This window comes from Anser brachyrhynchus (genome assembly GCF_964034855.1).
Source record: "Anser brachyrhynchus genome assembly, chromosome: 4".
Lineage (NCBI taxonomy): Eukaryota > Metazoa > Chordata > Aves > Anseriformes > Anatidae > Anser > Anser brachyrhynchus.
Window position 1 is genome coordinate 17,322,462 of NC_137698.1, and position 27,803 is coordinate 17,350,264.

Here is a 27,803-nt window from a genome sequence, read left to right on the forward strand (position 1 = left end):
AATTTTTCCCCCCCGTTTCTTTTTCGTCCCAGTGGTAACATGAAATACCGCAGGCTCGCGAGTAAGATTAGGTGATGAGGAGCATAGCTCAGCGTGCCCGAGCATGCCAGATGTATTTTGGGCTCCAGAAAGAAGCACGCTACAAGATTTAGTCTGTATTTAGTCACTGGCCTACTTTGCAGGATATTTTGCATTTCTGAAAACTTTTACAGTGGAGCAGATGTGTCCTTTTATTTTTCCCCCCCTGTTTCTTTCTTTAAATGTTTAACATCTCCTGCTTAGGGGGAAAGTAGTAACACCTAGCCACCCGAGTGCTGCCCGCCTGCTAGTTCCCAAACGTGCTGATTCCCTTTCCTCTTTTCACTTTGATTTTGGTCGTGTTCAAGACAAGGTGCTGCTGTGTTCTGCCCCTGGTGAAAACGAGTCGAGTCTTTGGCAGAGGGCCTCTTTGGACCTCCTAGTGCTGAACTGTCACCTTGCATAGCGTGACAGGAGCGGTGGCTCCGTGCCGCAGGCATCCTTCCCTCCTTGTATCCCCTGTCAGGGAGGGAGGTCGTGCAGCTGCCTCTCCAAGCCCTGTGCCGAGAGCCCTGCCAGCACACTTCGGGAGACTCTTTGGCCTTCGAGAGGAGTTTTAGGAGCTCCCTTGGCCCCCGTTACCACGCCTGCATGCTTCCAGTCTCCTTTTCTTAGGGGCTGTCTGGAGCTCTTCCCTCGGGGAGGCTGGTAAGGGCAGCCTTGTGGCTTGGCGGCTTCTTTGGGAAGCTGGAGGAGACGGGTCGGACAAACCCTGTCCTGTGAGCTCTGCTATGGTGGGGAATGTCACAACCCCCGTGCCTTCCCTCGTCCAAGAGGTCAGGTCACCGCAGCACATTGGTAGCTTGCTTGGTAGGTGGAGGAGAGGACATCTCTGCTGGGAGAAAGGGTTTGCTTGCGTCCTGCGGGTCTGAAGCGAATGGGGCTCTTGTAACCACAGTGTGTGTGGATTTCAGGCAGGTTTGCTCATTTTCTGGAGAGGAAACGGAGGCACAGAGGGTAACCTGGCCAAGTTGCTGTGCAAATCCAAGGGTAAGAAATTTGGTCTTGAATCTCCATCACCAAGGAAGGAGCCTGGTCCAGCACTTTATCTCCTAGTAAAAACGCGACATACATAAATAGAGTTTTTTTAATGAATGAATTTAACGGAGTAAGGCAAAATGTTTCTCTTTCCCCAGGCTTGCACACTCACGCTCTTTGTGGAGAACTTGAAAGCGATGGTCCCCAACCCAGGCAGCAGTGAGTCAGTTCTTGCACTGCTGGGCTATTGAAATCCTTCCCAATCACCTGAAAACACAGGGCCAAAGTCTGAAACACTCAAGCCACTGCTTCATCAACACTTTATCTTGAGTAATCACATTTTTTGTTGTGGTTACATCTGAAGCAACCTACGTAACAAGGCTCTCACCGTGCACTGAGCTAGGCTGGTTGGGAAAGGCTCATAGGGTATGGGGCAGGCGTTGGCATCCGAGTTCTGGCTTCCTTCACAGGCAGACAAGCACTAACTAGAATTACTTCTTCCAAATAGTGTTAGCCTTCCTCTGTCTCTCCCCAGTCCTTTCCCACTCACAGGGCTGAGCACTCATGAATTATACAGGGGCAACAAGTCTTCAAACATGAAAAATGCATTGGGGCTTCGTTTTCTCATGTTATCTCATAGTATAAAAATCCTTACACAAATGTTTTCAGCAGTTAAGACCTTCCAAGATGTTATTTTAGAGTGCAAGTTGTTCAGGGGTTGATGTCTGCTCCATATCTGGAAATGACTGGAGCAACAATCGCTCAGCCTCTTTGGAGTCTGGAGAAAGGAGAGAAATCTTTTATCCTCGACATGTATGTTTGGAGAAAATGTCAATCCTTGACGTGAGCTTTCAGGTTATCCAGGGAACAATTACTTAATATCAATGCATGTTTCCCTCTTGGTCGTTCTCTGGATCCAGGAATATGCAAATTCTCTTAATTTTCTTCATTTCATCATTATGTCCAAGGTGTTGGACTTCCTTTTCAGAGACCCTTCCTCCTTCCTACCACAGACCTACACTGCATTGGGGTCATCAAAAGAAATTCAGCCTGGTTTGAGCTGTGGGTAATGGGTTTATGTTGAATGAGGCTGAGGAGAGAGAACAGGTGTTGGGCTCGGTGTTTTTCATCTGACGGCCCCCAGGTGTCCTGAAATGTTTCTTATGATGCTGGGAATTTGCTGCTGGATGTTTCTTTGCCCCCTCACCACCTCCAAAATGGCACTTTTCTGGAGCCACGCGGAGCGGGTGGGAAGGCAGAAGGTGGCATGAGGTAGCTTCGTGGTGGCTGCTAGGGGAAGAGCAGCAGCCCATGGAAGAGGCAGATGCATTTGTGTTGGTGGGGGGTGTTTGGGGCAGCTCTTCCAGCCTCTAGCAGCCTTGGTCGCTACATTTTGCAGGATCCAGCTCGGGTTCAGTGATGCTTTGTGTCCATGACAGCCTACATAAAGATAAAGAGCTTGGGGGGGACAAGTATGTGAAGGATTCACACTGTCTGGCTGAGCCGAGTCTAGGAAATAGTGGTTTTTTCCTGACACACTCTTGAAAATGGTATATCTGGTTTCTAACTGCCTCTGTTTCATAACAGTAAAAGATAGGTGATAGCATCATGTAAAAGGGATTTTTTTTTTTTAAATTTGGTTTATATAAATATACTTAATGGCTCTTGTCGACCTAGAAATAGAGATATGCACTTCTGTTTGGTGAAGCTTTTATATTTTAAAGCCCTTTTCTCTCTGTGTGTTTTTGGTTTAAAGGTCTCTCTCATCTTTCAGATTAAACTAATTAAAGACTAATTAAGACATAGCTCCAAAGGACATTGTAAAAATGAAACCATCAAAAAATATTAAAAGATATGTATAAAAATGGTGTGAGTATAATGTGCCTGTTAGTAGTAATTGGTAACTATCTATCGGAAAGAGCTGAAAGCTTGAACTCTAAGACCCCTTCTAACCCAAACCATTCTACGATTTAACATTTTATTCACTTTTTTTTCTAGACTTATATAGATCTATAGGCATACATGGGTATATTGTGATCATTGTGCTGTTTCAGTGACTGAGAAGCTGTAAGAGAATTGTATTCTTGCTGCCTGGGATGTGATAACAGCAATATATGAATATTAATGCTCTTCAGAGTGGCGTTCTGTAGACAGACATCTAGATAAAATCGTTTTTCAAAGGGGTGCATCGCTGGCTGCAGCTGGCAAAACACGACAGCAATGTACATGGGCTGGGAGTCGGGCTGCATGGTGCAGTCTGTACGTCCTACATGTTCTATGCTCGCTTGGGGCAAAGAGCCAAAATGAATCCTCCTCTTAGAAAGAGGGCTTATCGCACTGCCTGGTGAATGCGACGCAAACAAAACCCCAACCTGTCTAAATCCTTTCAAAGCGACCAAAACATTTTCTCGGGCAGTGATACTGCAAGAAATGAGTTGCTTTAGAGGTGACCTAATTTTAACCTTTCCGAATTGCTTTATGATTTAGAACAGTCACGTGCCGAAGCAGGGTCCCGTTAGTGGGTTTAAATATCTGTTTACTACTGAAAACACGCACTGAGACGGGCTCTGCCGAGAACTCCCTCTTTTTTTTTTTTTTTTAATTCTCTTTTATTTCTTTCTTTTGCAGGACAGGTCATCGCTGCTGTACCAGTTTGGGAGCAAAATATGGAATGTGCTTCACTGCTGACCGAGAGCAGGCAAATGAACAGTATTTATAGTAGTGTGAAAATCGGCAGTTAGCAGTTTCTTCACATTCTAACACCACCCAGCACTTTCCAGAGAGAACTCATTGTTTACAAGAAATCTGCTTTCCAAATCCATTAGGGTGCCCTCCAGCCTTGATTATTAACTATTTGCAAAGGGGAAACTGATCTACGCTGTGGGGAAAGATGGCAATGGATGAGCACCTGTGGATGGTCATTGTGGGTTTTATCATTGCTTTTATTTTAGCATTTTCGGTTGGTGCAAATGATGTTGCCAATTCTTTCGGGACTGCCGTGGGCTCTGGTGTAGTGACTTTGCGCCAGGCTTGCATTTTGGCTTCAGTTTTTGAAACCACTGGCTCAGTATTGCTGGGAGCAAAAGTAGGAGAAACGATCCGGAAAGGTATAATCGATGTTAACCTGTACAACGGCACCGAGCGTCTGCTGATGGCAGGAGAAGTTAGTGCTATGGTTGGTAAGTAATGCTTTCCCGTTCCAAGTAACATTCACTGTGTGTTTGTCATCCTGCTCACTGTGAATATTTTAATTAAGTTTAAATCTTCCCATCTTTTGGATGTGCCTGTCTGTTTTTGTGCAAATATAGGGGCCTGTATTCCCCTTTTAGGCTCCTGTTTTTTTTAAAGTACTTCTAATTAGTTATATTTTTCAGCTGTTCAGCCATTTAACTAATAGAAAAAAATGTTTAATGTAATGGATCATATATATGTATATTCGTAGGGTACTGAAAAAAATAATTTTGGAGATTTTTATTGTAAATGGAAAGTATGTGAGCATACCCTTTTTACGACAGTACAGAAGATCCTGCAGAAATAGCAGTTTGCAATGAATAAGTACTAAAAGGAATTATCTAAATAGTTTAAAAAAATTACAGAAATCAAATGTATTTGCTTAAACTGGTTGTCTAACTGAGTGATTGCAATTAATCATACGCTTAATCCTGGCCCCTGACAAAACTTAAAGGAGCAGTACGGGCAGACGGTCACACATTTAAGGTATTTTTGCTTTCTCTGACTCAAACCAGCAGCAGTTCTGTGTACCTCCGGGTCCACTCTGTGCACCTTTGTTTGCAGTTAAATTAATCTCCGTTTAGAACAAATGGCATATTCTGAGGTAAGTAACATTAAGCCTTGGTATTTCTCCTTTGTTTATGTGCAAGGGGCTTTGTGAGCTTTTGGAGAGCTCCCATAAGGATCAGTAGCAGACCTGCTTTTAAAGGGCAGGATGCAACGAGCAGCAAACACTCTCCCCAGAGTCCTCAGGCAGAGCCTGCAGACAAAATAGGTGGATCCATGCAGAGACCTGCTGAACTGAACGTGGTTACTTTCCCATTTCTTCATTTATTTATTTTCTCTGTAACGGATCAAGATGGGCTTTAAGGACCGGTTTCTGGGCTAGTCTGAGGTGGTTTTGTCTGCGTGAGAGGGGAGAGGCTCCCCTTTGGCCTTCGCTGCTCCCGAGCCTCCTCAAGGCTGCCTGCCTTCTCCAGCCGAGAGCGGAGGTTGCTGCCGGCGCTGTGGCTGCTCCCCGAAGGCTCCTCATGCAGGGCAGGCGGCTCCAAGCAGCATCAGCACCCCTGGGCTCCCCATGGGCTCCCCTTCCTTGACGTCTCACAGCGCCAGCTGCAGGCTGCTGGTCTTTCCCTTGAGCTGTGGGACGGGTGGTTAGTCTCTGTGCTTCCTGAGATAGCTCCATCACTTCCGACTGGTGCATGCCTGCGGAAACGTAAGTGCCCTGCCTCTTCTGACCATCATTGCCTTTATAGCACCTGCGAACCCCTGCGGAGGAAGGGTCCTTTCCCTTTCCTGTATCTCCTCACGGTGTCCTGAACCCATCAGGGCAAAGTTTTATGTCCCTCATCCCCCCTGTGGAGGCAGCTGGTCAGAAGCTCAAAGAAAACAACTTATTTGCATGTGTATTTACATAAGGCTGTGTGAACTTCATGACCAGTTGCATTCCCTTCCTCCTGTAAGGGCATTAGGAATAAATTCCACATTTTAAATCTCTGAATTAAGCACAAGTTACAAACTGCAGGTTCCGTTTTTTTCCCCTCAAATCCACTGCCAGCTTTTCTCTGGATGTTTTTGTTGTGTTTTCTCTGAGCCTTCCTGTATGTTTTCTTTTCCTTGTTCTCTTTTTCCTCTGCATTTCTCCTCCCCTTTTCTCTCATGCATCGTGATCATGTTTCCATGAGTTAGCTTCTGAATTTTGATGAGGCTTAAATGAGTCTGGAAGAGTCCGCCAGCCGCAGTGTCCTCTTTCCAGATGTTGCTGGAAGATCTTCTGATGCTTGCAGCAAACAGCAGGTAGTGATTTTCAGGGCAAACACCTCCTGTAAGAGAGAAGGAAGCAGGGAGTGATGGGATGGTCCGGGGGTGACATAACCTGTGCCCACATTTTGCAGCGTAACATTTTGTAATGAAACCTACCGAAACGTTTGTTGGGCGCTGGGAGGTTGGGGACTCTTGCTCTTAAGGTGCTGCTGTGCTGGAGTATTTGTGTCGTGGGCCAGGACAAACTCTAGCGAGCCTTCTGGCTTCTGGGCTGGCTTTGCAAAGCTCGTGAGCATGCATTTTACACTGCGGAAGAGTTGAGACCTGGTGTTGATAGTTCAGGTGTCTGGCTTTGGGCGTTTCCAGCCCCAGAGGAAAGTTCTCCTCTGGCTTAATTTCTTTTTTTTTTTTTCTCACTTAAACTTCTTTAGACCACACCTTGTCCTCCTCAGACCATCTGTGAGCCCTCCACCACTTTTCCTTCTGTTTGTGTTCTAGATGAAGCTGATTAAGTAAGAAATAGCTCCATACTCCCTCTTTTCCCTCCAAAAAAAAAAAAAAGCCACCCCTCTCCACACATTTGCACTTTTTGCCTTGGATGCATTTTCCTTATTTTTTTTAAAGGATTTTTTTGTAATTACCTATTTGTGGCTGACATCTGTTTGTTCGCTTGGCTCTTTACAGATGCTACCATGTGTTTTCCCTTTCACCTCACTTCCACTTGCTGGTCTCTTAAGTTCATGTCAGAGGTTTCAAAGTGTACTTATTTTTATTTTAGCGTAGGGGAAGAGAGGCCAAAAAATTAAAGAGCAGGTGCTCCTTGTTTGATCTAGAGTTTCCGATAGTGATAGGAGTACCAGTTGTTTTGGGACAATGCCCCAGGAGAGGGCAGTTTTACAAACTGGTTGACTTCCAAACCTAGCTGCATATGATGCCAGCAAGTTGGTCTGGCGAGGCTGAGCAGTTTGGTATTTGTAAGGGGGAAAGCTGACCTTACAACAGCTTGTCTGAAGTGACAAAGCAGCCTCTGAATCTTTTTTATAGGTATACCTAGCATTCTTCTCTTCATTTCTCTGTATCTTCCCATCTGTCTTCACCAGCCTCTCTTGCCAGTGCTGCTCCCTTGCCATGCCTCCCCTCTGGCATTGCTCGTAGTTCCTTGCACAAGGGACATTGTGCAGCTTCAGGAGGCATCAGGAACTGGCTCCTTGCTCTCTCCCTTCTCGATGCCTGTCTTGTGGAGCTGCAAAACCTCATTGCAGCTCTTTTTTGGTGCTTTTGTACCGTGGTATGTAACCAGGCTCCGTTTCAAGAGCTTCAAGCCATCCGCTCCTGGTAGAGCTGAGGATGAAGGCTGGGATTTGAGTGACAGTGTGTGTTCAGCAGCCTGGCTTTGTCACCCGTGTCTGCTGCAGGTCTGTTGGGACTGGTGACACGAGCCAGAAATTACAGGATCTTTCACTGCAGTTTGATTGCTGCTGTTAGAGCTTCTGAGCACACGAAGATTTCCTCTCAAGACCATGAAGTCTCAAGATCAAGAAGAGATACTAAGAATTCTCTAATATTGGGCAAGATCAACAGAAAACCTGAGTCACCGCCAAAATGATTTTGGTCTCCTCACATGAGCGGAGCAGGGAATCTGGGTCCTTCTAGGACGTTTAATGCTTCAGTGTGAAACTGGGTTGACGTGGAGCTGGGTGTCCAACAGCCGTCTGTCTGATCCAACTACTGAAAATACAAGGTCTGCTCTGTGGTGCTAGGGTTCTTTTTTTTCAACAGCCCGAGTTGTCCAGTGCTGCAAATGAAGGTGGTGAGAGCATCCTCTCACCCTCCTCAGTCTGTTTTCCCTGCAGAGGACTCTGGACAGTGGCCACGCACCACTGAGAAGAGGCCCAAATATTCCCTGAGCCAGGATTTGAGCCCTTTCCTTGTAGCATCTGAATTCAGGAGCATGGGTAGTGCATCGGTGAAACTGTGACACTTCTGACACTGATCTCTTGGAGGCTTCCAGGTTCATCTCTCAAGAATCAGGTTTTCTAAGCTTAATGAGCTTTCTAAGCTTGAAACCGGGAGCTGTTTGCGTATTCAGTCCGATAGGCTAAATAGTGAAAAATAGTGAAAGCCTTCAAAAAAGAGCAGACCTCTTGTGCAGCGTTAAGTGCTTTAGTAATAAAAAAATTGCAAAGAAGATGGAGTGTTTAAAGCTGCTATTAGACCGTCACAGTGTCTGCTTTTAGAGACAGAGCAGGAACAAAACTCTCTTTGGGAGATCTCTATTGTGCATGTGGAGCGTAGGCAGCACTCGTAAAAGAACGTGGGTACGTGGCTAAGAATTTTCTGCGTGACACTACTGTTACTATTGTTGTTTACAGCTTGTGTTTTTTCCCCCCCTCCTTCACTTTCTAGGTTCTGCTGTTTGGCAGCTGATTGCATCTTTCTTGAAACTCCCGATATCGGGGACCCATTGCATCGTAGGTGCTACAATTGGCTTTTCCCTCGTCGCAATTGGCACACAGGGAGTCCAGTGGATGCAACTTGTCAAGATTGGTAATTGCCATTTCCTTTAATGTGGCAGGGTATGTCAAACAGCGTGTACTGACTGCAGAAGCTTTCTCAGAAATGTGCCCTGTGCTGGTAGCACTCCCTTCTTAAATTATTTTTTACCTAAGGGCTGCAGCACTTGCATTTTACCCATGAAAGGGGTAAAACACAAGTTGTGCTTCCCCAGCAGTAAGCTGAAGAGGAGACATCGTGCCTCCCAGACATGCTTCAAGGTGACACTCCTCTTGCAGTTCTTTTTGTGGCAGCTCATACCACCCCGTTCTCGCTCTGAGCAACGCTAGCCATCATGTGAATGCCCACCGTCATGTTTTTCTCCACCCACCAGCTCCAGGGAGGCGAAAGCTGGGCGCGCGGCACATGCTTAAATCACAGCCTCCCACTGCCACGGTCAGCATTGCCAAGCGTGGATGTGAAGGAGGTTTCTGTATTGTTTTGTAAGCCTTGTAACCCAAGACACAGCCTAAACCCTGCATTAAAAGCACTTGAGGTTGAAGGCATGGAAATAGAGTTGAGCTTTAGAGAAGCTAGAGTAAGGCGTTTTTTCTTTTAATTCTGTCAAAAGTAAAATAAAGTTTGTAGCAAGCCTGAGATGACAGCAGAATCAATCTGTTAACTGTGTCACAAACAATAAATCACTCTGGGTAGGATTTCCAGAGCGCTGCCCTAATCCTGTTTTATTGAAATCAGTGGGAGTTTTGCCACCCACTTCAGTTAAATCAGTCCTGAACACTTGCAAATCTTGCCCGCAAAAAAAATTATGCACATTGTTCACTGCAGTGGATGCTTCTGTGGCATTTTGGAAATCAAGACTTTTACCCTGTGAGCAGCATGGCGTCCTACTAGGTGCAGTTATTCCCACTTGCTTGCACCACTCACAGTCGTGGTGATTAGGAAATGACAGGGGTTCTCTTGGTCTACTCTGCATCAGCCAGGAAGAAATTTTCCTGATTAATTTGATAAATAAACTTGCAAAATTATCTGGAAATGTTTTGGCTGACGTTTCTAATAGTGCCAAGCATTACTTTAGCTTTCACGAGTGTTGGTGGTAATTTAGCTGCACCAGTTATAAGTAAATATCTGGAATATTCTTTCCAGATGTACAGTACAGGAACCATTCTGAATGCATTGCTCACTGACCACTAGCTGCTTAACTATTATGCAAGTATGTTATATATTTCATGTTCTTTTCTTTCTTTTTTTCAACACAGTTGCCTCTTGGTTTATTTCCCCACTGTTGTCTGGCTTGATGTCTGGAGTACTCTTTGTGCTGATTAGATTCTTCATTTTAAAGAAGGTAAATGAATTTCACCGTTATAATGAACGCTTCTTACGAAGACTGTGTTCTAGCCTGTCATTTGAGTGCTGGCATTTCCACTGGGTTGAAAGTCTGTGGCTTGCTTTTTGGATAGGAGACCTGTCATTTTTTGTCTAGCTGTTGGAACTGTATTTGCTCTTAGCGATTCTAAAAGCTCAGAGTAAGTAACAAAACACATATTTGAGGTTTAGAAAGTGCTATGCAAGTGCATCAGAAGCTAATTGATATTGTATATTATGTTTCATTGAAAGATGATACATTGAGATGCTGGTTTATTAGTACAAAGTTCTCGGCCTTGACTTAGCCTCATGATAGCAATTCCAACTGTTATTTAAAAAGAATAGTCCTCACTGGGGGATACTCTCATTAATATTTCACAGAAATTCTAAGCTTTGGTTTTCTAGTGCATCAGATGTTAGAAGACGGGCATCTGTGTATTCCTAGATTCTCAAGAAATTTGAATCCACGTGTTTTAGTGACCTCAGTCAGAAGTGGCAACTTTGAGGTAGCATCAATCTGTCTGTCTCCAGTGTAGATGACGATTTGCTTGCCACCCTGCAAGGGCTGGAAACCAGAGTACTTTTATTTGCTCTTTCTATTTCTCTCGCACCATTCAGCATGCTAAAATGGGGGGTACAACACATGACAAGGATCTAAAATAAGGGACACTATGTTAGTGGTTATACAGGGAACTTAAATAGATGAGGAATTAATTCTTTTGCTATAAATAACACCACCTGTAACCCCAGCTTCATCGTTCTTTAGTTCTGATGTAAATAAATGTCAGTGATAAAAGCAGATGATAAGTCTGAATGGACACAGCTTTGAATTTAAAATGACTCAAGCTGCACGAAGGACGAGATATTCTAGGGAAAAAAGTTCCTCTATTACGTTCAAAACCTAACAGCTTAGGAAATTAATCATCAAAATCACACGAATGTGCCCTTGTACGCATACCCCTGCGGAGAGTGGCGTGAGGCCACTGCACCCTGCTCTCCACCGCCTTTTGTTGCTCGTGGCAGCAAGAAACAAAACCTGACTAACCAGCCCGTGGTTTCGCCAGGCTCTTCCCAGCCACACGGAGCCTGTCAAGGGGCCAAAGCTCTCTCTTCACAAAGGCTTTTTCCACGCTTTGCACAGTGCATTTCCGCTGCGCCGTCAGCTTGTGAGCAGCAGAGGCACGAGGCCATGGTGGCCGCCTGCCTCCTGTGCCCACCTCTGAGCTCTGCGCCGGACAGCGAGGCACAGCCATGGGCTAGGTTCAGGTAAAATGCTCTATGTGGCAACCAGAACAGCCCCCTATGAAGGAAAACACTCACAGAAAGAAGCTTGCCCCCCCCAGGTGTGAGAATTAAAGCCAGCAGGTCTGCAGCAGACCTGAAGCTATAACCCATGGTGCCCATGACCAGTGTTGAGCTTCCCCAGACTGCTGGCACTGGCCAAGACCAGCGTTGTGGGTTCAGGTGTAACCACACGGGTCAACATCCTTCCCTCAGCATCGTTCTGGAGGTTCCACCTGCCTGGCACTGGCTTGGGAGCACGTGTTTTCCTCACGTTGGCTCATGCTGACGTTAATCTGGTGGAAAACCCAGCTAATGCTTCCCTTTTTTTCCTGGTTTCTCTGCAGGAAGACCCCGTGCCCAATGGTCTCCGCGCACTTCCAGTGTTCTATGCTGCTACCATCGCTATTAATGTGTTTTCCATCATGTACACGGGGGCACCAGGTGAGTGAGCTGTCTGCCGTGGGAGGCCTAGCAGGGAGGCTTCCTGCAGCCACGGTGTCGTGTTAGTTTTGTGTAAAGATGCTCCACCGGCGTGCTGTCACAGAGCCGTGAGTGCTGCACAGCTCTTTTCTTTGTTAGGAGTTAATGAGGGCAAGAGTAAGCCATTTATTTGCATGTGCTTCCATTCATACATGAGTTTTTGTTACTCCCTCTTGATCACTCTATTTAGGGGGGCAAGGCACAGCTAGGAAAAAATTCCACTTTAGAGGAAAGGGAAATATTGAGCTCCCAGTTTGGCTTCATATATCTGAATTTAAATAGTTGTATTTGAGCTCTCAGTGGTATTGCAGATACATACAGAAAGGAGGGAATGTTCAGAGTGGTCAGGGAGGCTGTATGCACTACATCTAATGCTGTAACTCCACTGAAATCAACAGAGTCACTGTTCTGGCAAATCTGGCACAGCTCCTATTAATTAAATTTACTTCTTTATTTCCCTTCAATGATGAGAAGCGCCAAGCCTGTTTCTGCATTTAATGCATCTTCTCTCTTGGGTGCTGTGTTTTTTCATTGCGACTCAGTAGAAGGAAATGATGCATCATTTTTGTGACTCTAACTTTATTTGTATTTATATTTTTGTACATTTGTATATTTTTATGTGCATTTATATTTATATACTTATATTTCCATTTATATATTTATATTTGTGTGTTTTACTTTATTTAAGCAACATGTATTTAAACACACTTGCAGTAAGAGAGTTCAGAAAAATAAAAGATGTTCAATGCTCTCAACTACTTTATTGAAGGGTCTGGTCATTGAGTGTTATCTTTAGATGAGATTATTGCCCAGAGCCATGAATGATCATGCAAGTGAAGGGAGACTCCTGAATATATCCCCTGAATTAAAAAAAGAGGTTTAGAAAGGGACCTTTTTTGAATAGAAATCCATTTTCTCTAAAACCTGACAAACTAAATAAATGCATTCTGTAGACTCTGCTTGATAGCACAACATCACTGAAATGAATGAAAAGCTTGCAAAGTTCCCTCTTTAAAGGAAGCATAACTCAGCTCTGATTTTTTCTTAACTCAAAATCCTCATTGGTTAAGTATCCAAGATGTTTCACAGTAAATCAGCTGTATAACCAACATTTCCTGACTAATTGTACTGCAGAAGTAGGTCAGGCAGTCTGCAGTGACTCATTAAGCAAAATAAAAGAAATAAGAATCTTAATGTCCCTTTTGTTTCAGCTTAGCAGTCTCTAAAGAGCGTGAATGAGAAGGTGGGACTCTGTTTTTGATACACAGGAAATATATGTTTACAATATATGTTTACTCTCCAAGGCTTCTGTCCAGGCAACGTTTACTAACAAATATGAATCAACCACATGGATTTCAAGATAGGCACACACAGGCAGGTCTGAAAAGTCAGAGTCCAAACTCTTTCTTCATCTAGGGACTGATCACACTATTTAATTGAACAAAAGCAAGGAAATGTGCTGGGGGAACAGAAGCCAGGCAATGCTTAGAGGAGCACAAGTTGTTTGCGTGGTTGCGCATAGCAGGGCTGAAACCTCAGCTCTGAAGTGCTACATTAAGCTATTATCATAAGCAGATAATGGCTCAGATTAAGCTAAGCAGCAGGATTTACTGACCAGAGCAAAGGTCGGGAAAATACTTACCCTAATGGGCAACGCAGTTTAACATGTATTAGTATATACAGTCCCGACAAACTTGTTTCAGCAGCCCTGGTGTGGATGTTTTGGAAATGAGGTTACAGTGGGGTCACAGAGACCTGGAGGCCTGGGCCTTTTGAATACTTGCTGTTTCTAACATATATGTTAAAAATGAGCAGCTCATTCATGTTGAGTTTGAATAGATGGTGAACACGGGCTTCTGTGTGACTGCTCTTCCATTGCTTGAGATAACTAAGTCATGCTAATTCAGTTTGTTTGGGTTTTATTTGTGTCTTCACAGTACTAGGACTGATACTGCCAATGTGGGCCATTGCTCTGATATCAATCGGTGTATCCTTAGTATTTGCTGTCTTAGTTTGGATTTTTGTGTGTCCCTGGATGAAGAGAAAAATAGAAAGTAAGTAGCTGCGTGATGAAACACGGGTGATGTCGAATGGTGGAAAATTTCATTTCGGAACTGAAGTGCCCTTGAGAGGTCATCTAGTCCAGTCCCCACCCACAGGCAGGGTGTGCTGAAGCTGTTCCTCGTGTTTGTGTAACCTGCATCTAAAAACCTGCAGTGGAAGAAATTCAAAACCTCTTTAGGCAATCCATTGCAGTGCTTACATCTTCCACAGTCTTGCAGAAACAGGAAAATAAATCCTGGAATATAATCCGTTTTATATTTTGTTAAGGAAATGTTGAACAGAGAAACCTGGCAGAACGATTATCTTTAAGTGACTTCTTTAACTTTACAGTAAGCTGAACTGATCGCAGCTTTTAGCCTAGCAGTGTTTTGCTTGTTTGCTTTGCTATTTTCAGCAAACACGGCATTAAAAACGCAGAGAAAAGTTTCAGATTTAATTAATAAATGAGTAGCTTGGTGTTTTACTTCAGGTACCTATGTCGGTGAAGTTATAGGATGCTCTAGCATTTTCTCAAGTGAATTTAGTGAAGTTAAGTGTTAGAAATAAATAAAAAATGTGTATGAAACAAAGCCAAGCTATTGTATCCACATGGATCTATGCCATTGATGCAAACACTGGAAACATAAGCAGCGAGACAGAGAGGTTGGGTTTAAAATTACAGTCCTGTTGTTTCCTTAGGCCGGTTAAAGAAAGATGCTGCACTGTCAAGGATATCAGATGAAAGTCTTGATAAAATTCAAGATGAAGAAACACCAGTCTTCAAAGAGCTTCCTGGTGCCAAAACATCTGATGAGAGCTCAATTCCTCTTACTGGCTCAGCAACAGAAGCTGCCGGGGCATCAGATACTATTGCGAATGGAAACCATCCACGTGTACCATATGGTAAGAAACTAAGACAACGCAGAGGGTTTATCTTCCCCTTGTTTTGATAGGGTTTCTTGCAGCAAGTAGGTCTCTGTAGTAAACAGAGTAGTGAGTAAACAGTAAGTAGTGAGTTAGTGTTTGGAATTTCCATCTCTAATCCCTCTTCACCACTTGTTGAGAAATATTCTTGTTTACAAGTGACATTTTCTAGAAAGGACTTGTAAACAATTACATTTTTTTCGTCTGAATGTGCATTTTATAAACAGCTGAAAGCAGAAATTACTTTCCTTTCTGCTTTACTTGATATTCTTAATGGTACTTCTGTCCTTTTAAGCAATGGAAAAGTATAGAGAACACAAACAGCTGATGTATGAAGGTTAAATTCAGCCACAAAGATTACCAGAGTGTTCCCACAGGAGATGAAAAGATTTGGGTTTTAGTTGACAAATGTATGACCATTTGGAGCATGTCCACTAGAAAAATCTCACGCATTGTTTTCTGAAAATATATTCATGAGAAGTATGCTAGCGTGCATAAAGTTCTTTCTGTTCTGTGTGGTGGGATCACCCCCCCTGCCACCCACTTGCAGTCCGTTGACTCTGGTAGCATTTACTGACACAACCCCATCATTTGGTTAGTAAATATTTGATTCTCACAAAATCAAATAAGTCATGATGGGAAGCTCTTTGAGTGCACGCTTCCACTTCAAAACCAGCTAAAACGGTTGTGAATGTTGCACAGTGGAAACGTGGGGAGTCAGGAGGTAAAGAGAGTTTCTTCAGAAATACCAGCTTAGCTGTGGTACAGATTCTACAGCATTCAGTGATGTTAAATGTATACAGTGGGAATAACCATGCTCATAGAAATAAAATATGTAAAGTACTTGTATAGCTGAGAAAATACTTCTGCAGAATGTGAGCTTTTTTGTTTTCTGTTTTTAAAATTATTTTTAAGTTGTGCAAATGTCTCTTAAATATAGGTGCATTTGAAAAGTGACCTCATATTCAGTATCAAATTGCAGTAAGACCACCTTTTCTGACATACTTAGTATGCATATCCAAAGCAGACGAAATCTGAGAAAAAGAAGAGCTTATTTTACAATAATCCAGAATTTTTACAGAAGTGAGTTTTCCAAAGAACTGAGGATTTAGGCTTCAAATATCACCTTGGAGCAGCTGGTTCTCAGTGACTTGCTGCAGGTCCTTCTGCTTGTCTGTGGGAGACCCAGTGCTGGAACAAAACTTTTTTTGTTCTTTTGGTGTACTCCCATCTTTTGATGGGAGAATTTATTTCACAGTGGATCGACTCTTCTATTATTTGAAGTGTGTATTGCAAATTAATCTTCTTTGTCCCGTACCCTAGGATGGCTGTTGTTTTAGTCATTTACACTTATTTTATCATCCTGTGAAGTGGGAGGGGGCTACCAAGTCGCACTTCAGAGCAGTAACAACTCTAAATCTCTGCCTTTTTTAGGAAGGGCCTTTTCTATGACGCACACCTCTGTGAAATCACCTGTCTCCAATGGCACCTTCAGCTTCGATGGCCAGGTGAGGAGCGACGGCCACGTCTATCACACTGTGCACAAGGACTCAGGTTTATACAAAGACTTGCTACACAAAATGCACCTGGACAGGGCCACCGACGAGAGGCCCACTCAAGAAAACAACTACAAACTGTTACGACGCAACAACAGCTATACCTGTTACACAGCTGCTATTTGTGGCATGCCTGTGCATTCCTCCTTTAAGGCAGCAGATACATCCACTCCGGAGGACAGTGAGAAGTTAGTGGGAGACACAGTGTCCTACTCTAAGAAACGAGTTCGCTACGACAGCTACTCCAGCTATTGCAATGCAGTGGCTGAGGCAGAGATCGAGGCCGAAGAAGGTGGAGTGGAAATGAAGTTGGCCTCTGAGCTCACAGATCCTAACCGGCCCCCAGAAGATCCTGTGGAAGAGGACAAGGAAGAGAAAGACACGTCTCAGGTCCATCTACTTTTCCACTTCCTCCAGATCTTAACAGCCTGTTTTGGATCCTTTGCCCATGGAGGGAATGATGTCAGGTAAGAGGGTGAGATCTCACAAACCAGCGATTTTATAATTTACATCTTGGAGCAAGGTTTGACAGCTTGGGGATGTGGCCGGTCAGAAAACTTGTACAGGCAGATGATAATTAGTGCTGTGTTTTGCAAAGCTTGTTATGCTGATGTCCCCGGTGCTTCTCAGGAGTTCGGCTGCTCAGTCGATGGTTTATTTTCTTCTCAGTGGTAACATCTTTTCTGTTCTCTGCTAAGTTATTGTGGAGTAATTAGTTTAATTCAGGTTTAATTGTGGCAAGCTTTCAAGCACTAAGAGTCCCCCAGGGATCGGTGCCCTGGCTGCTGACCACTGCGAAAACAAACAAGATGGTCCCTGCCCTGCAGAGTTCACAGCTTATTTTAACTACAAGATTGGAGACTATCAGCAAATGAGAGGTTTAGGCTATTCTTATCATTAGATGAATTTTCTCTCTCATCACATTGCATGGCAAGAAGAGGTGTGTGAAGAATGTCTTCATTTGGATTGCTCCAGCTTTTATAAAGCTCCCTTTGCTGAAGCTTTTGCTTTGAGTTTTCCAGCCACAAGGAGGGTCGAGGACAATGTGAGATGGTGTATCACTAAATAGCCCAGAAAATCTAACAAGCCTTGGAGTTATTTTGAAATTTATAAACTCCACATACAACTTCTCCAGCTGCCACAGCTCTCTTACCAAAAAAAAAAAAAAAAAAAGGGAGATAACCCCTAGTAGCCCTGGGCATGTTCTTGAGGCCCGTGCAGAGAGAGGACATGGGCTATGGTGAATCTCCTCAGTGCCCAGTTAAGAAGATTCCCATCTCCTGGCAGGAGTTTTATCCAGAGCTGCTGTCACTGCTGAATAACTCCTTTTTATGACAAAGGAAGCCAGTGAGTTCATCCCTCAATCGTTTGGCTTAAGTGTGTCTGTCCTTAAACCCTGTGGCATTAACGTTGTTTCCCAGTAATAAGGGAAAAGGATTGTCCTCTGAGAGTCTTTCCTCATGCTTGTATTGAATCAGCTGATAAAATCTTGGAGCTGGTCTTAGAAATGTTTATCTGCACCTCTTTGCCCTCCATTGCCTGGTCATACCCTGTCAGAGAAACATCCATACATTTCACTCATTTGACCACCTCTTTCCCTCTTTTTTTTTTTGTTTTTTATTCCGTGATGTATAGGACTTTTGATCAAAGGACTGAGGAAGTAGGCTCAGGGTGGAGCATTTTTTGCCTTCCTTGTCCGCACTCACTTTGCTCACCTGCTTTCAACATCACTTCATCTACACGGCCGCGTTGCTCCCAGCCCTCTTGGTGGCACGTGGCTGAAGGCTGGTTTGTGTGTTTTTTCCTCTGGAAAAATTGCATATTTTTTTCCTTTAGGACTGGGCTGGAGTGCCTCTTCCCAAGCCTGCACTGATCCACTTTAGTCCCGTGCTGAAGTCCCCCTCCGGTGGTGTGCTCAGAGGAACTCCTTGTAGAAGCAGCAATCCTTTCGGGTTAGCTTGGGCCGTGCTGAGCCTCCTTCTTGTTGAACTCTTGCAGTTTTAGCTGTGTGCTGCTGGTGTCGGTTTCAGCAGTCGCAGAGGGGCTTTACAGCATTCATAGCTTTCATAGTCCTCCTTAGGCATCTGGGCAAACACTGTCCCACACAGCGAGAACGGTTATTGCTCCTAGCTGTTGTCAGCCACCCAATTTAACTCACAGCTCATCTCAAAAACACTTAAAAACATGTTTCTGCCCTTCCCATCCATACAGTGTCCTGGGAATTCAGAATAATGCTTTCTGAAGAGCCTTCTTGTCCTCGCTCTTGTTATTACTCTCTTCATTACAGGGATCTGGCTCTGGGAAGAAGTCCAAGATGCCCTCACACAGTTATGTCTTCCCTCTGGATCAGAGGGCACCATTGTGACTTTCCTTTTTCCTGGATGTTCTCTGCTGGTCAGGACTTCTGCTCTGAGCATACTGGGCGAGAGCAAAGACCCAGGGAGGCTGGTACCCAAGCTCTGGTGGTAACCAACAGCAGGTGCCAAGGGGAAAAAACATACGGAGAAGGACAAACAGCACCAATATTTCTTCTCATGTACTCCGAGCATCTGTGGCCAAGGGGATGTATGTTCCAGAGCTTCTTGTCTACAGCTCTATTTTGATGGCTTTTTATCTCAGGACTTTGTCCCATTGCTTTCTGAGCCCCTTTTTTTTTTGTTTATTTCTTTGCCCATAAGGAGGAATCCCAATCTGTTTAACCGATGCTTATAAGGGAACTGTCCTGTTCTTGCTGCGCTTTCTGCATCTCTTCCAGGTTGCCTTTTTGAGACTGCCTGCCTTTCATCCCACGGCAGCTTAATTTCTTGAAGGGCCTTGGCTGAGGGACCCTGCCAAAATCCCACCGGAAATCCAAACACACTGCGTTCATCATGTCATGCCAAGGAGGCAGCACTTGGTTATGCAGAGATTTCTCATGTGTCAAGTAGTCCTGCAGAGCTTCTAACTTGCACAGCAAACAAATGGCTTTCCTTTGTTCCTTTTCTGAGGGAAAACCATTGCAGAAAGTTTGCAGCCTACAACAGTAAGTGCCCCTGCCACTCTTTTATACCCTCTAGATGATGTCTACAGATATTCCTTGAGGTCTGACATATTCACGCAAGCATCACTTGCCTTTTCTGTCACAGACAAGGGTAGTAGAGATTGTTAGAAGTGATCTGTAAGGATGTAGTCTGTTCAGAAATCGAATTTGGAGTTATCATAGGATAGTTTGGGTTGGAAGGGACCTTAAAGACTGTCTGGTTCCAACCCCTCTGCCGCTGGCAGGGATGCCTCCCCCCGGACCAGGTTGCCCAAAGCCCCATCCAGCCTGGCCTTGAGCACCTCCAGGGATGGGGCATCTGCAGCTTCTCTGGGCAGCCTGTGCCGGTGCCTCGCCACCCTCTGAGGGAAGAATTTCTTCCTAATGTCTAAACTAAACCTACCTTCTTTTAGTTTAAAGCCATTTCTCTTTGTCCTGTCAGTACACCCCCTAACACAGAGTCCCTCCCCAGCTATCCTGTAGCCCCCTTTAGGCACTGGCAGGCCGCTGTAAGGTTCCCCTGGAGCCTTCCCTTCTCCAGGCTGAACAACCCCAACTTTTGGTCACTGGTAGGAGCTGGGAGCAGTGAAAGACAAGGTTTAGACTCTGTGCAGTATGATTCGTTGCATCAATAGCCTAGTTTCCCCAGAATTCTCCATTTGGACTGGCTTGTTGCCTTGGCAATATCCTTTCCTGAAAATTCGTGTTATTTAGTGTTTTGCAGATCTCTACTTCTGTCAGTGTGATCTTACCAAACTTGCTAGCAAGCATATGTTTTTATTAAATGCTTTTTATTCCAAGATCTCTTTTAAGCTGTATTCACGTAATTGCAAAACTGAAAAAACAAGTTAGCTTAATTTTGTCAGACCTGCTAGAAATGCAGGAGGACAGCCATGGGTATGAGATCTGATCCCGGTTTGCAAAGGAACCCGTCCCTGCAATTGTACTTAGTTCCAGCTAAACATTAAAAACTAAAGACCACTCTGTATGATAAAAAGGCTGAGTTGATACAACGCTCAGGGGATGCAGATATCTATGCTGTGGGTTATGTAGCACAGACATTTTGCCAGTCTGTGTCTAGCAGAGCAAAACATTTCTTAGTTTGTTTTCGGTTCCTCAGCAAGTCACATAAGGATCTGCAGAGCTCAGGAGGCACTGTACAATCTTAAAAATAATGCAGCAGAACCTAGCTAATAGCACATCTTTCTGTCCACATTTCAGTGAGAAAGCCATCCTTGGCAATCCGTCTTCCACCGAGCACTGCTATTTTTTCCCCTCTCCCTCCCTCGTTCCCCTTCCTTCTGTTCATTTTAAGTGCTGCTGCTGCTTTCCTATTCTTTCTCATCCTTGAATCATGTCATTAAAATCCAGCTTTCCTCCGCATTTGGTTTTAAGCTCCTCACTCATACATTCAGGGCAACACCTACTTCATCCACATCTTTTTTTTTGGACTTGTCTCCTCCATTTTCCTTCCATGTCCCAGAGCTGTCTTTCCTCCCACGTGTTCTGTTTATTTTCCATCAGGCTGTTTGCTGCTATCCCTGGAAGGGACAGGAGCAGATCAGGGGAACAGAGAGAGAAAAATTAAAACCTAACAGAACGATTTCAAGCTGCAGGTAGTTAAATGTTTGATTAGGTTTAGAACATATTTAAACACAAGACAGTAGTGTATGGCATGGACTGGGCCATGATGCAGCTCTGAAACTCTTGATGGAGCAGAAGTACCTCAGATGGTTTGGATAGCACATTAGTGGGAAAAAATCATATGGGAATTTCCCTTGTTTCACTGTCCAGGCCTTTTCCCTGGACTAGGGAGAGTTAATAGGATTTTGCCTTTGAGTTCAGAACTCAGTCAGCATATGAGGTTAACTAGACCCCAGTCTCTTCAGAGATGTCTTTCAGCATCGAGGCGATACCAGCAATCTTTGCTATGGGCACTGATGTTTGTGGCTGGTGTTTGAGCCGACAGCGACGGGGATGCAGGCTGGTGCAGTTGTGTGTTAGAAGAAAGAGGGAGCCATGGAAGCTCCTTATTTGGGTGACTGCTTTGTTCAGACCATCCCCTCTTGCCTGCCTGCTGCAGCCCTCGGCGGCTCCGGGTGGAGGATGCTGGAGCCCTTCCAAGGCTGGGACCAAGCGAGCTGGGCCCAGAGCCTTGTGACACTCCGGTGCACATGGGCTGAATGAAATCTAAAGAATTTAAAATCCCAATGAAATGTGTTGGGACAGAACCTCTGAAAAAATGTTGTTGTTGGATTTAATCAGTGGCGCCGAGCGAGCAGGTCGCACTGGCTCAGCACCCAAGCACAAAGGGAGCACGTCAGGTCATCGCAAGGGCAACGGGAGAATAAAAAGGGCAGGATGGAAAATAAAAGCCCCGGGCCAGGAGCGTGACAGGGGGAGAGCTGCCAGCTTCCTAAACGCTTGTTCAGAGCCAGCTTTCCAGAGAGGCTGGGCTTTGTTGGTCATCGGGGATTATATGCACCTATGGCTGAGCTGGACTGAGCTTGTTTTCTGTAAATACAGGTTTGTTCAGCAGGAATCCCGATGATCCACAGCTCGGTGCCGCAACCACAGCAGCCTACAGAGTTACTGTATAGGTGCAGGCAGTGGGAGAGCTGCCGAAGCTGTAGGGCTCACGCTGCATACCAAAGCCTGAATTAAGCTGTTCCTGAAAGTCAGGGGAGTTTGTCAGGCCATTTTGGCAATGCTGGAGAGAATCGACAGCCCCATAAGCATCTCCTGTGCTTTGCTATGGGGTCAGGAATGAGAAAGCTGGGAGCAAATGGTGCTTCTGCCCCACAGCACATCCAAGCAACTGCGAAAATGTATGGCTAACCCTGGGCAGCTCCAGCACAAGGCACTGGTTAGCCAGCCGGGCATCCCTCTGGCATCTCGGGCAGGTTGTCCATGCTGGAATTGGCCAGCAATGCTAGAGGTGGCTGTCAGGACTTTACCACCACAGACTCAGGCTTGACAAAGAACAACTCTTGTATTATCCAGATGGTTCAGGTTATGTTATTGAAGATGGAATTAAAACTATTTCAGACCTAGAGTAATAGTATTTAGTATTTATATATTTCTAAATATTCTTTCAGTGTTTTAGAAGCTGAATTGCTACCAGATAGGGAAGACACTGATATTCGAAGTGATGAAAGTGAAACTAGAAAATACCTGTTTGCCCAATATACAGCGAGAGGAAACTTCTCCCTTCACCTTCCTACACGCTTAACTGGAGTTATGGGTCAGAGCATACCAGCAGCACTGGGACTCACCTTCTCCCTTCTTCCCAGAGTAAATACAAGGGGCTGAAAGGAAGAAAGGGCTAGAACATTGTCAGTACCTCACTGCACACAGAGAGCTTAGTGGGATTCGGTCTTCTGGCTGAGTAAGGGGTCTATGGGAGCTATAATAAGGCCAGATTACAAAATGAATATTTCTTCTTTCCTGCCTGAGAGCTGTATTCAAGATCACTTAGCATATTTAGGAAGCTTATCTGTCCATTACGATTACCAAGAGCAGCCTGAAATCTGATTTCTTCAGTTTTTGATAGCAGTCCCTCCTGCAAATGCAGCCAGTCTCCTCAGTAGATGTGAATCTTGTGTCCTGAAGTGCTCAGGTAGGTGCCACCTGAACTGTGCCATCACTTTCTTGCCACACAGGCTAGCAAGAGAAGAGCAGAAAGAAACCAGGGGCTCTCTCCTTGCTGCACAGGCGTTTTTGGGAATGGCTTGTCCCTGCTGGTGGTGCAGCTCAGTGCTATTTGGAGAGGCGTTTCTTCCTGGGTAGTTCTACCAACCCTGCCTGTCCAAGAGGTGGGAATGGCAGAAATGTGCATTCCTGTGCTGTGGTGAGTGGTAAAATGTAGTCTGCTCTTTCCTGGGATGTGCAGAGAGTTACAGTTTCAGGGCCATCAGTTACAACACACAGCAATGAGCTGCAGGAAGAAATATGTAGTCTTCATGACTCATAACACGCCCAAAACTTGTACTTTATGGGCCATAGCTGTGTCACACTGTTATTGCGCTATGGTGTACACAATATCTCAAAACTGTAGGCTATAGAAACCAGGATAAAAGCAAGAGCCCCCTCTTGATAATCTGAGATCACTGGAGATGAGGACGTATTTTTTCCTGTTGGTTCATACAGGCATACCTTCCTTGCACCCTTACTCGGTTGTGTGATGTCTCCAGGCGTGACTGCAGTAAAGACAGAAATATCAGCCCATGTATTTTCCCAGTGGAAAGTTCAGAGGGCAGTTTGCTGTCATTTGGGAAATCCTGTTTTGGAAAATACTTGAATGACTGACGAATTTGTAACTGTATGTGTAATACTGGAAGTTTAATATAGATTTCTCAGACAGTTATTTTGCTTGTACTTCAGTTTGAGTCAGTGGTAATGTACGTGCTGAGTTTCTTTCAATCAACTGGAAAAAAAGGGGCAAAAACACAATCTGAGTTTCAGGTAGCAAAGAATCAAAGTGTGATCATCACACAGTCTGTAGCAACTTACTATCCCCTCTGCCCCCGATAAGTAGCTAGGTAATAGCAATGTTTTTAGTTCACAAAATATTATGGCAAGTTGCCTGAGGTTTGGTGATTTACAGAGCACTCAACTGATGGCGTCCTTCCACTACTGAAAAAAAATCTTACTTTTTAGTTAAAAAAGTTGTAATCCTTGTTCCTACAAAGAAAGACCTGCACATGTGACCCAAGAGGACATAAAAATCTCTACTCGCATGCGTGTGCGTGTGTGTGCATTGCAAACTGGTAATTTCTAAGCCTGTCCCAAGATAGCTGAATGTTTTTTTTTGTTGTTGGTAATACTATCTGTCTCGCAGGGGAGAGAAGAAGCCAACCCTATTTATAGTTCAGATGCACTGTCAAGTGCTGTCTTTCACAACAGCTTTATAAATGCTTTGGGACAGATTCTCAGCTGGCACAAACGAGCAGGAAAAGAGAAGTCATGCCAATTTATGTTAGCCGAGAAAGCTAGCAAAATAACCAGGAGGGTCAGCAAGCACTTCAGATACAGTCCAAGCCACCCCACCGCGCCACAGTGACCCGTGTCTGCAAGTGCAAGCGCTGCCGAAGGTGGCTGTTAATCCTGGATCATGCGTCTGGATACGGCGAACGGTGCTACGCACTGCGAGCAGCCAGGGCCAGCAGAGATGGTAAAAAATATTGGGCATGGAGGGCATGCTTCATGACAGAGTCAGGAGCTGGGCTTCTGTCGCCATAATGTGTTAGAAATTCAGCATACAATTAACTTGCAATGGCAAGTGCTCAGTGGAAAAATGTGTATTAGATGTATGAAACTAAAGTAGTAGCGTGACAAGAGGAGCTCGTCTCAGCTTTTAAACCGAATGGCTAAATAATGCAGTAATGTGCTCAAAAGCACTTCAGCTGCATAGGAACCTAATGGCATCTTTACAGAGACAGAAGCAGACGGGGGTCCCAGCCCCCCTAGATGACCATCTCAGGATTTATTTTTTTTATCTTCTCCCTCTAAACTACTGCAAATAAGACTTTTCCAGATGGGACTCCAGCATGAAGATGAGTTGGTTATGGCAAGCAAAAGAGCTGTAGTGGGAGAGTAAGAGAAAATCACAACTTAAAAATACTTGTGAAATGAGTCTTGGCCAAACGCTTGGAAGATTTTAGGTCTGCTTTCCTGCTGATCGTGTCTTGAGTCAAATGAGACAGAACTCGTGCAAAATATTTTGCAAACCACATCCCAGTATAGCCAGTGCCCTTGTGGTTCATCTGCTTAGTCACTCAACTGTAGGAGACATCTGTTCACCACAACAGGTCTTAAAGCAAAGTATCTAACAACTCCTTTTTTACTGATGTCTTGTCCCTCTGTTACTCTCCTTATGGGACCGGTTGTCTTCTAGTGATGAATTCTTCTAGTCCCAAGGATGGCTGTGTGCACATGGTAAAGGCAATGTTTGTGCATGCGGTACCAAGATCCCAGTCTTGGCAGGACTTTTGTGGTGGGACAGGACTGATGGCTTCTTCAAGGGCTGTTCCCCGCTGGTGTAGGAAGTGTTGATGCCACAAGCCCCTGGGGTTGGACCTACTGAACAAGCCCAGAAGCTGAAGGAGCCTCCCAAAGAGCCATGCAGGTGGTAGATTGGAGGCACTGCCAGTTTGCTGGTTGTTGGTAGCCTCTTGCAGGCATTCAGACTGGGAGATGCAGTTGTTCCTAGGAGCCAAATGTTTAAGCCACATAGAGCACAATTTACAGGGAGAGGAGAAATGTCCCTCTGATACAGATAGATACCCAGTGTTGTAGATACCCATGTATAAAAATACAGTTAATTACCTTTTGAGCTTTCTCGGTATGCACTGATCCAGTGCTCCTCTGCTTTCTTTCCATCCAGGGATGGTATCAGAAGTGCTCCCCTCTGTGGGGTGGTGTGATCTGTGATCTCTTCTGATCTTTTTGGCAGCATGATGCACTCCGATCCTCTAGGGCTAGGCATAAGTCAGCAGCCCGGTGTTGCCACAATAAGAAAATAACCTTTTCTTAGAGGATTAAGCTTAGTTGATTCACAGAGGTGTAGCATTTGCAAATAATTAAAACTGGATTTTGGTACAAAAGAGCATAGTTTTCTGCTGTAGGTTTTGAATCCTTTTCTGTCTTCCCATTTACATTAGGACTGACAAATATCCATACATAATCTCTTCAGAACAGTCAGGAATCAGTGCCTGGACTTGCTCCAAAGGTACTTGTTATTTTCAATGGGGAGGTTGTCCCCATGTTGTACAACACTACAAGAAGGGGTGATCAGTTTTCCCTTTATTCATCTGATCAGTGTTTTAGCTGCTCTCTTTCTCAGCTGCCTTTGGCACCCATGAGTTGAAGGTACATTGAATTGGCTTCATCTTTTTCATGCACAATCAGGCATGAAAACATGCATGTCATTTAATCTGCACCTGCAAATGCTGGCCAAGAAGTTGCAAGTCAACTTAAATAGTAGAAATGCTTCGATCAAGTATCTTTTCTTCCTTCAAAGCAAAAAAAATCTTCCATTCAGCCACTAAGGACCTTTCACATATCATCACTTCACTCACACATTCACAAAAACTCAACAAATCAAATGCATACTCAAGCACAGTATCAAACCAAGTGTTTTTGCTAGTGGAAATCACTCTTTAATTAAAGTGTATTTAGTTCTTCATCACGCTATCCAGTGTCTTGAAACCCACTGGATTTTATTATTCATGTTAGCTCACTAATTAATCTCCAGCAGTTTCCTCAAAATCTTTAAGAATTATTAATTTCTTTTCATATCAAAGAGCATTTTCAAGTACTTTTGTTTGCCTTGCGGCTTGAAGGTTGTTGTGTGTGTTTATATGGGAACGTGCCTTCCTGGTCACTGTGCCCCAGGAGCACTCCTGGGGTTTTGGAGCTTGGTTTCTCACAAACCAGGAGAAAGGAAGGAGTGTGTCGTGTTGCTCAGACATGCCACACTCAATATTTCACGTTAAAAACGGCCCTTATTCCAACTGTGTGCTTTGGAGCGAGACCAGTGGCTAAATTTAGGCAAGGCGAGCATAGCTGTCAGTCCTGCACGCGGCGTTCGCCACCACCCGCTCTCCATTATCATTTTACAAAGAGGGGAGCTTCCTGTTGGTGTTCAAACATTTTGAATGACATTGGACAGGTTTGCTCTGCTCTTCTTGTTATTTAGACATGATTGCAGCACTGCCGCGCTCTTCATGCTTTTACAAATTGTTCTAAATGCTGTTCAGCAGGACAAGCAGCCACTCAGTTTAGCAAAAGAACTGAAAAAAAAAAAGTGATGACAAAGTTCTTATCTGCTTTTTAGTAATTAAGCCTCTAAAGTAACTGTCTGCCAGCTTCTGAGTTTTTCTGCTCTCTCTCGTTTCGAGAAATGTAATGATTTATTTGGAATAAGCAAAGTCAGAAGCCTGCCTCCAGGCTCTGGAGTGTGAGTAAGGCACCAATATCAGGTGAGCAGCCTGAGGAGTGGGGGCTTCAGTGTTGCTGACATTCCGTGTATTTCTAGATAGCAGCAGTGGGATAGTGAAAAAAGCTTACACCAGCTCGGCATCACCAAGCAGTCTTCTCTGATCCAGCCCAACCAGCTCTGCAGTGCCTTTAGAGAGGACTTAAGTCACCTTCCTGGATGCATTCTGATCGTATCTCCAAAAGATGCAGGTTGTCAGACTAGATAACGTTTGCATCTTCTTCTCTAGGATGGTAAATTTTTTTGTTAATTTCCTTCTTTGACCAAAGGAGATCATTTAAGACTTGAATTTTACAGGTGAAGAGCTCTTGATTTGGTAACTTTTGAGATAATTTCAACACAGCACTGAAAACGCTGCTTATTGTCGCAGAACAGACATATGAGATATTGCCAACTCTGACATTTCAGGAAATGATTTGTTAAAGACAAATTGCTTCCAGTGTTTAGTACAGTTATCAGTGGTGAAGTGACATCTGAAAAAGCAACACGATAAGAGTCCGGTGCTGCAGTCTTCAGAAGTGAGAAAATGTTTTGCCTGTAAGGTAAACTCAGAGCAGTGCTGCGTGCACTA

The 27,803-nt window shown here is 44.4% G+C and overlaps 1 protein-coding gene across 5 annotated transcripts in view; it reads left to right on the top strand.

Annotated features, from left to right (window-relative positions):
* The window catches only part of SLC20A2 (solute carrier family 20 member 2), a 56,121-nt gene that overhangs the window by 21,170 nt on the left and 7,148 nt on the right, over positions 1-27,803 (top strand). For all 5 annotated transcript variants that reach the window (XM_080590410.1, XM_080590411.1, XM_080590407.1 and 2 more), the window contains exons 2-8: positions 3,685-4,235; positions 8,458-8,598; positions 9,822-9,907; positions 11,556-11,652; positions 13,629-13,745; positions 14,434-14,637; positions 16,093-16,681. In XM_080590410.1, the coding sequence (XP_080446536.1) occupies positions 3,947-4,235; positions 8,458-8,598; positions 9,822-9,907; positions 11,556-11,652; positions 13,629-13,745; positions 14,434-14,637; positions 16,093-16,681 (1,523 nt within the window). In that variant the 5' untranslated portion in view covers positions 3,685-3,946. The remainder of the gene's footprint in view (positions 1-3,684; positions 4,236-8,457; positions 8,599-9,821; positions 9,908-11,555; positions 11,653-13,628; positions 13,746-14,433; positions 14,638-16,092; positions 16,682-27,803) is intronic.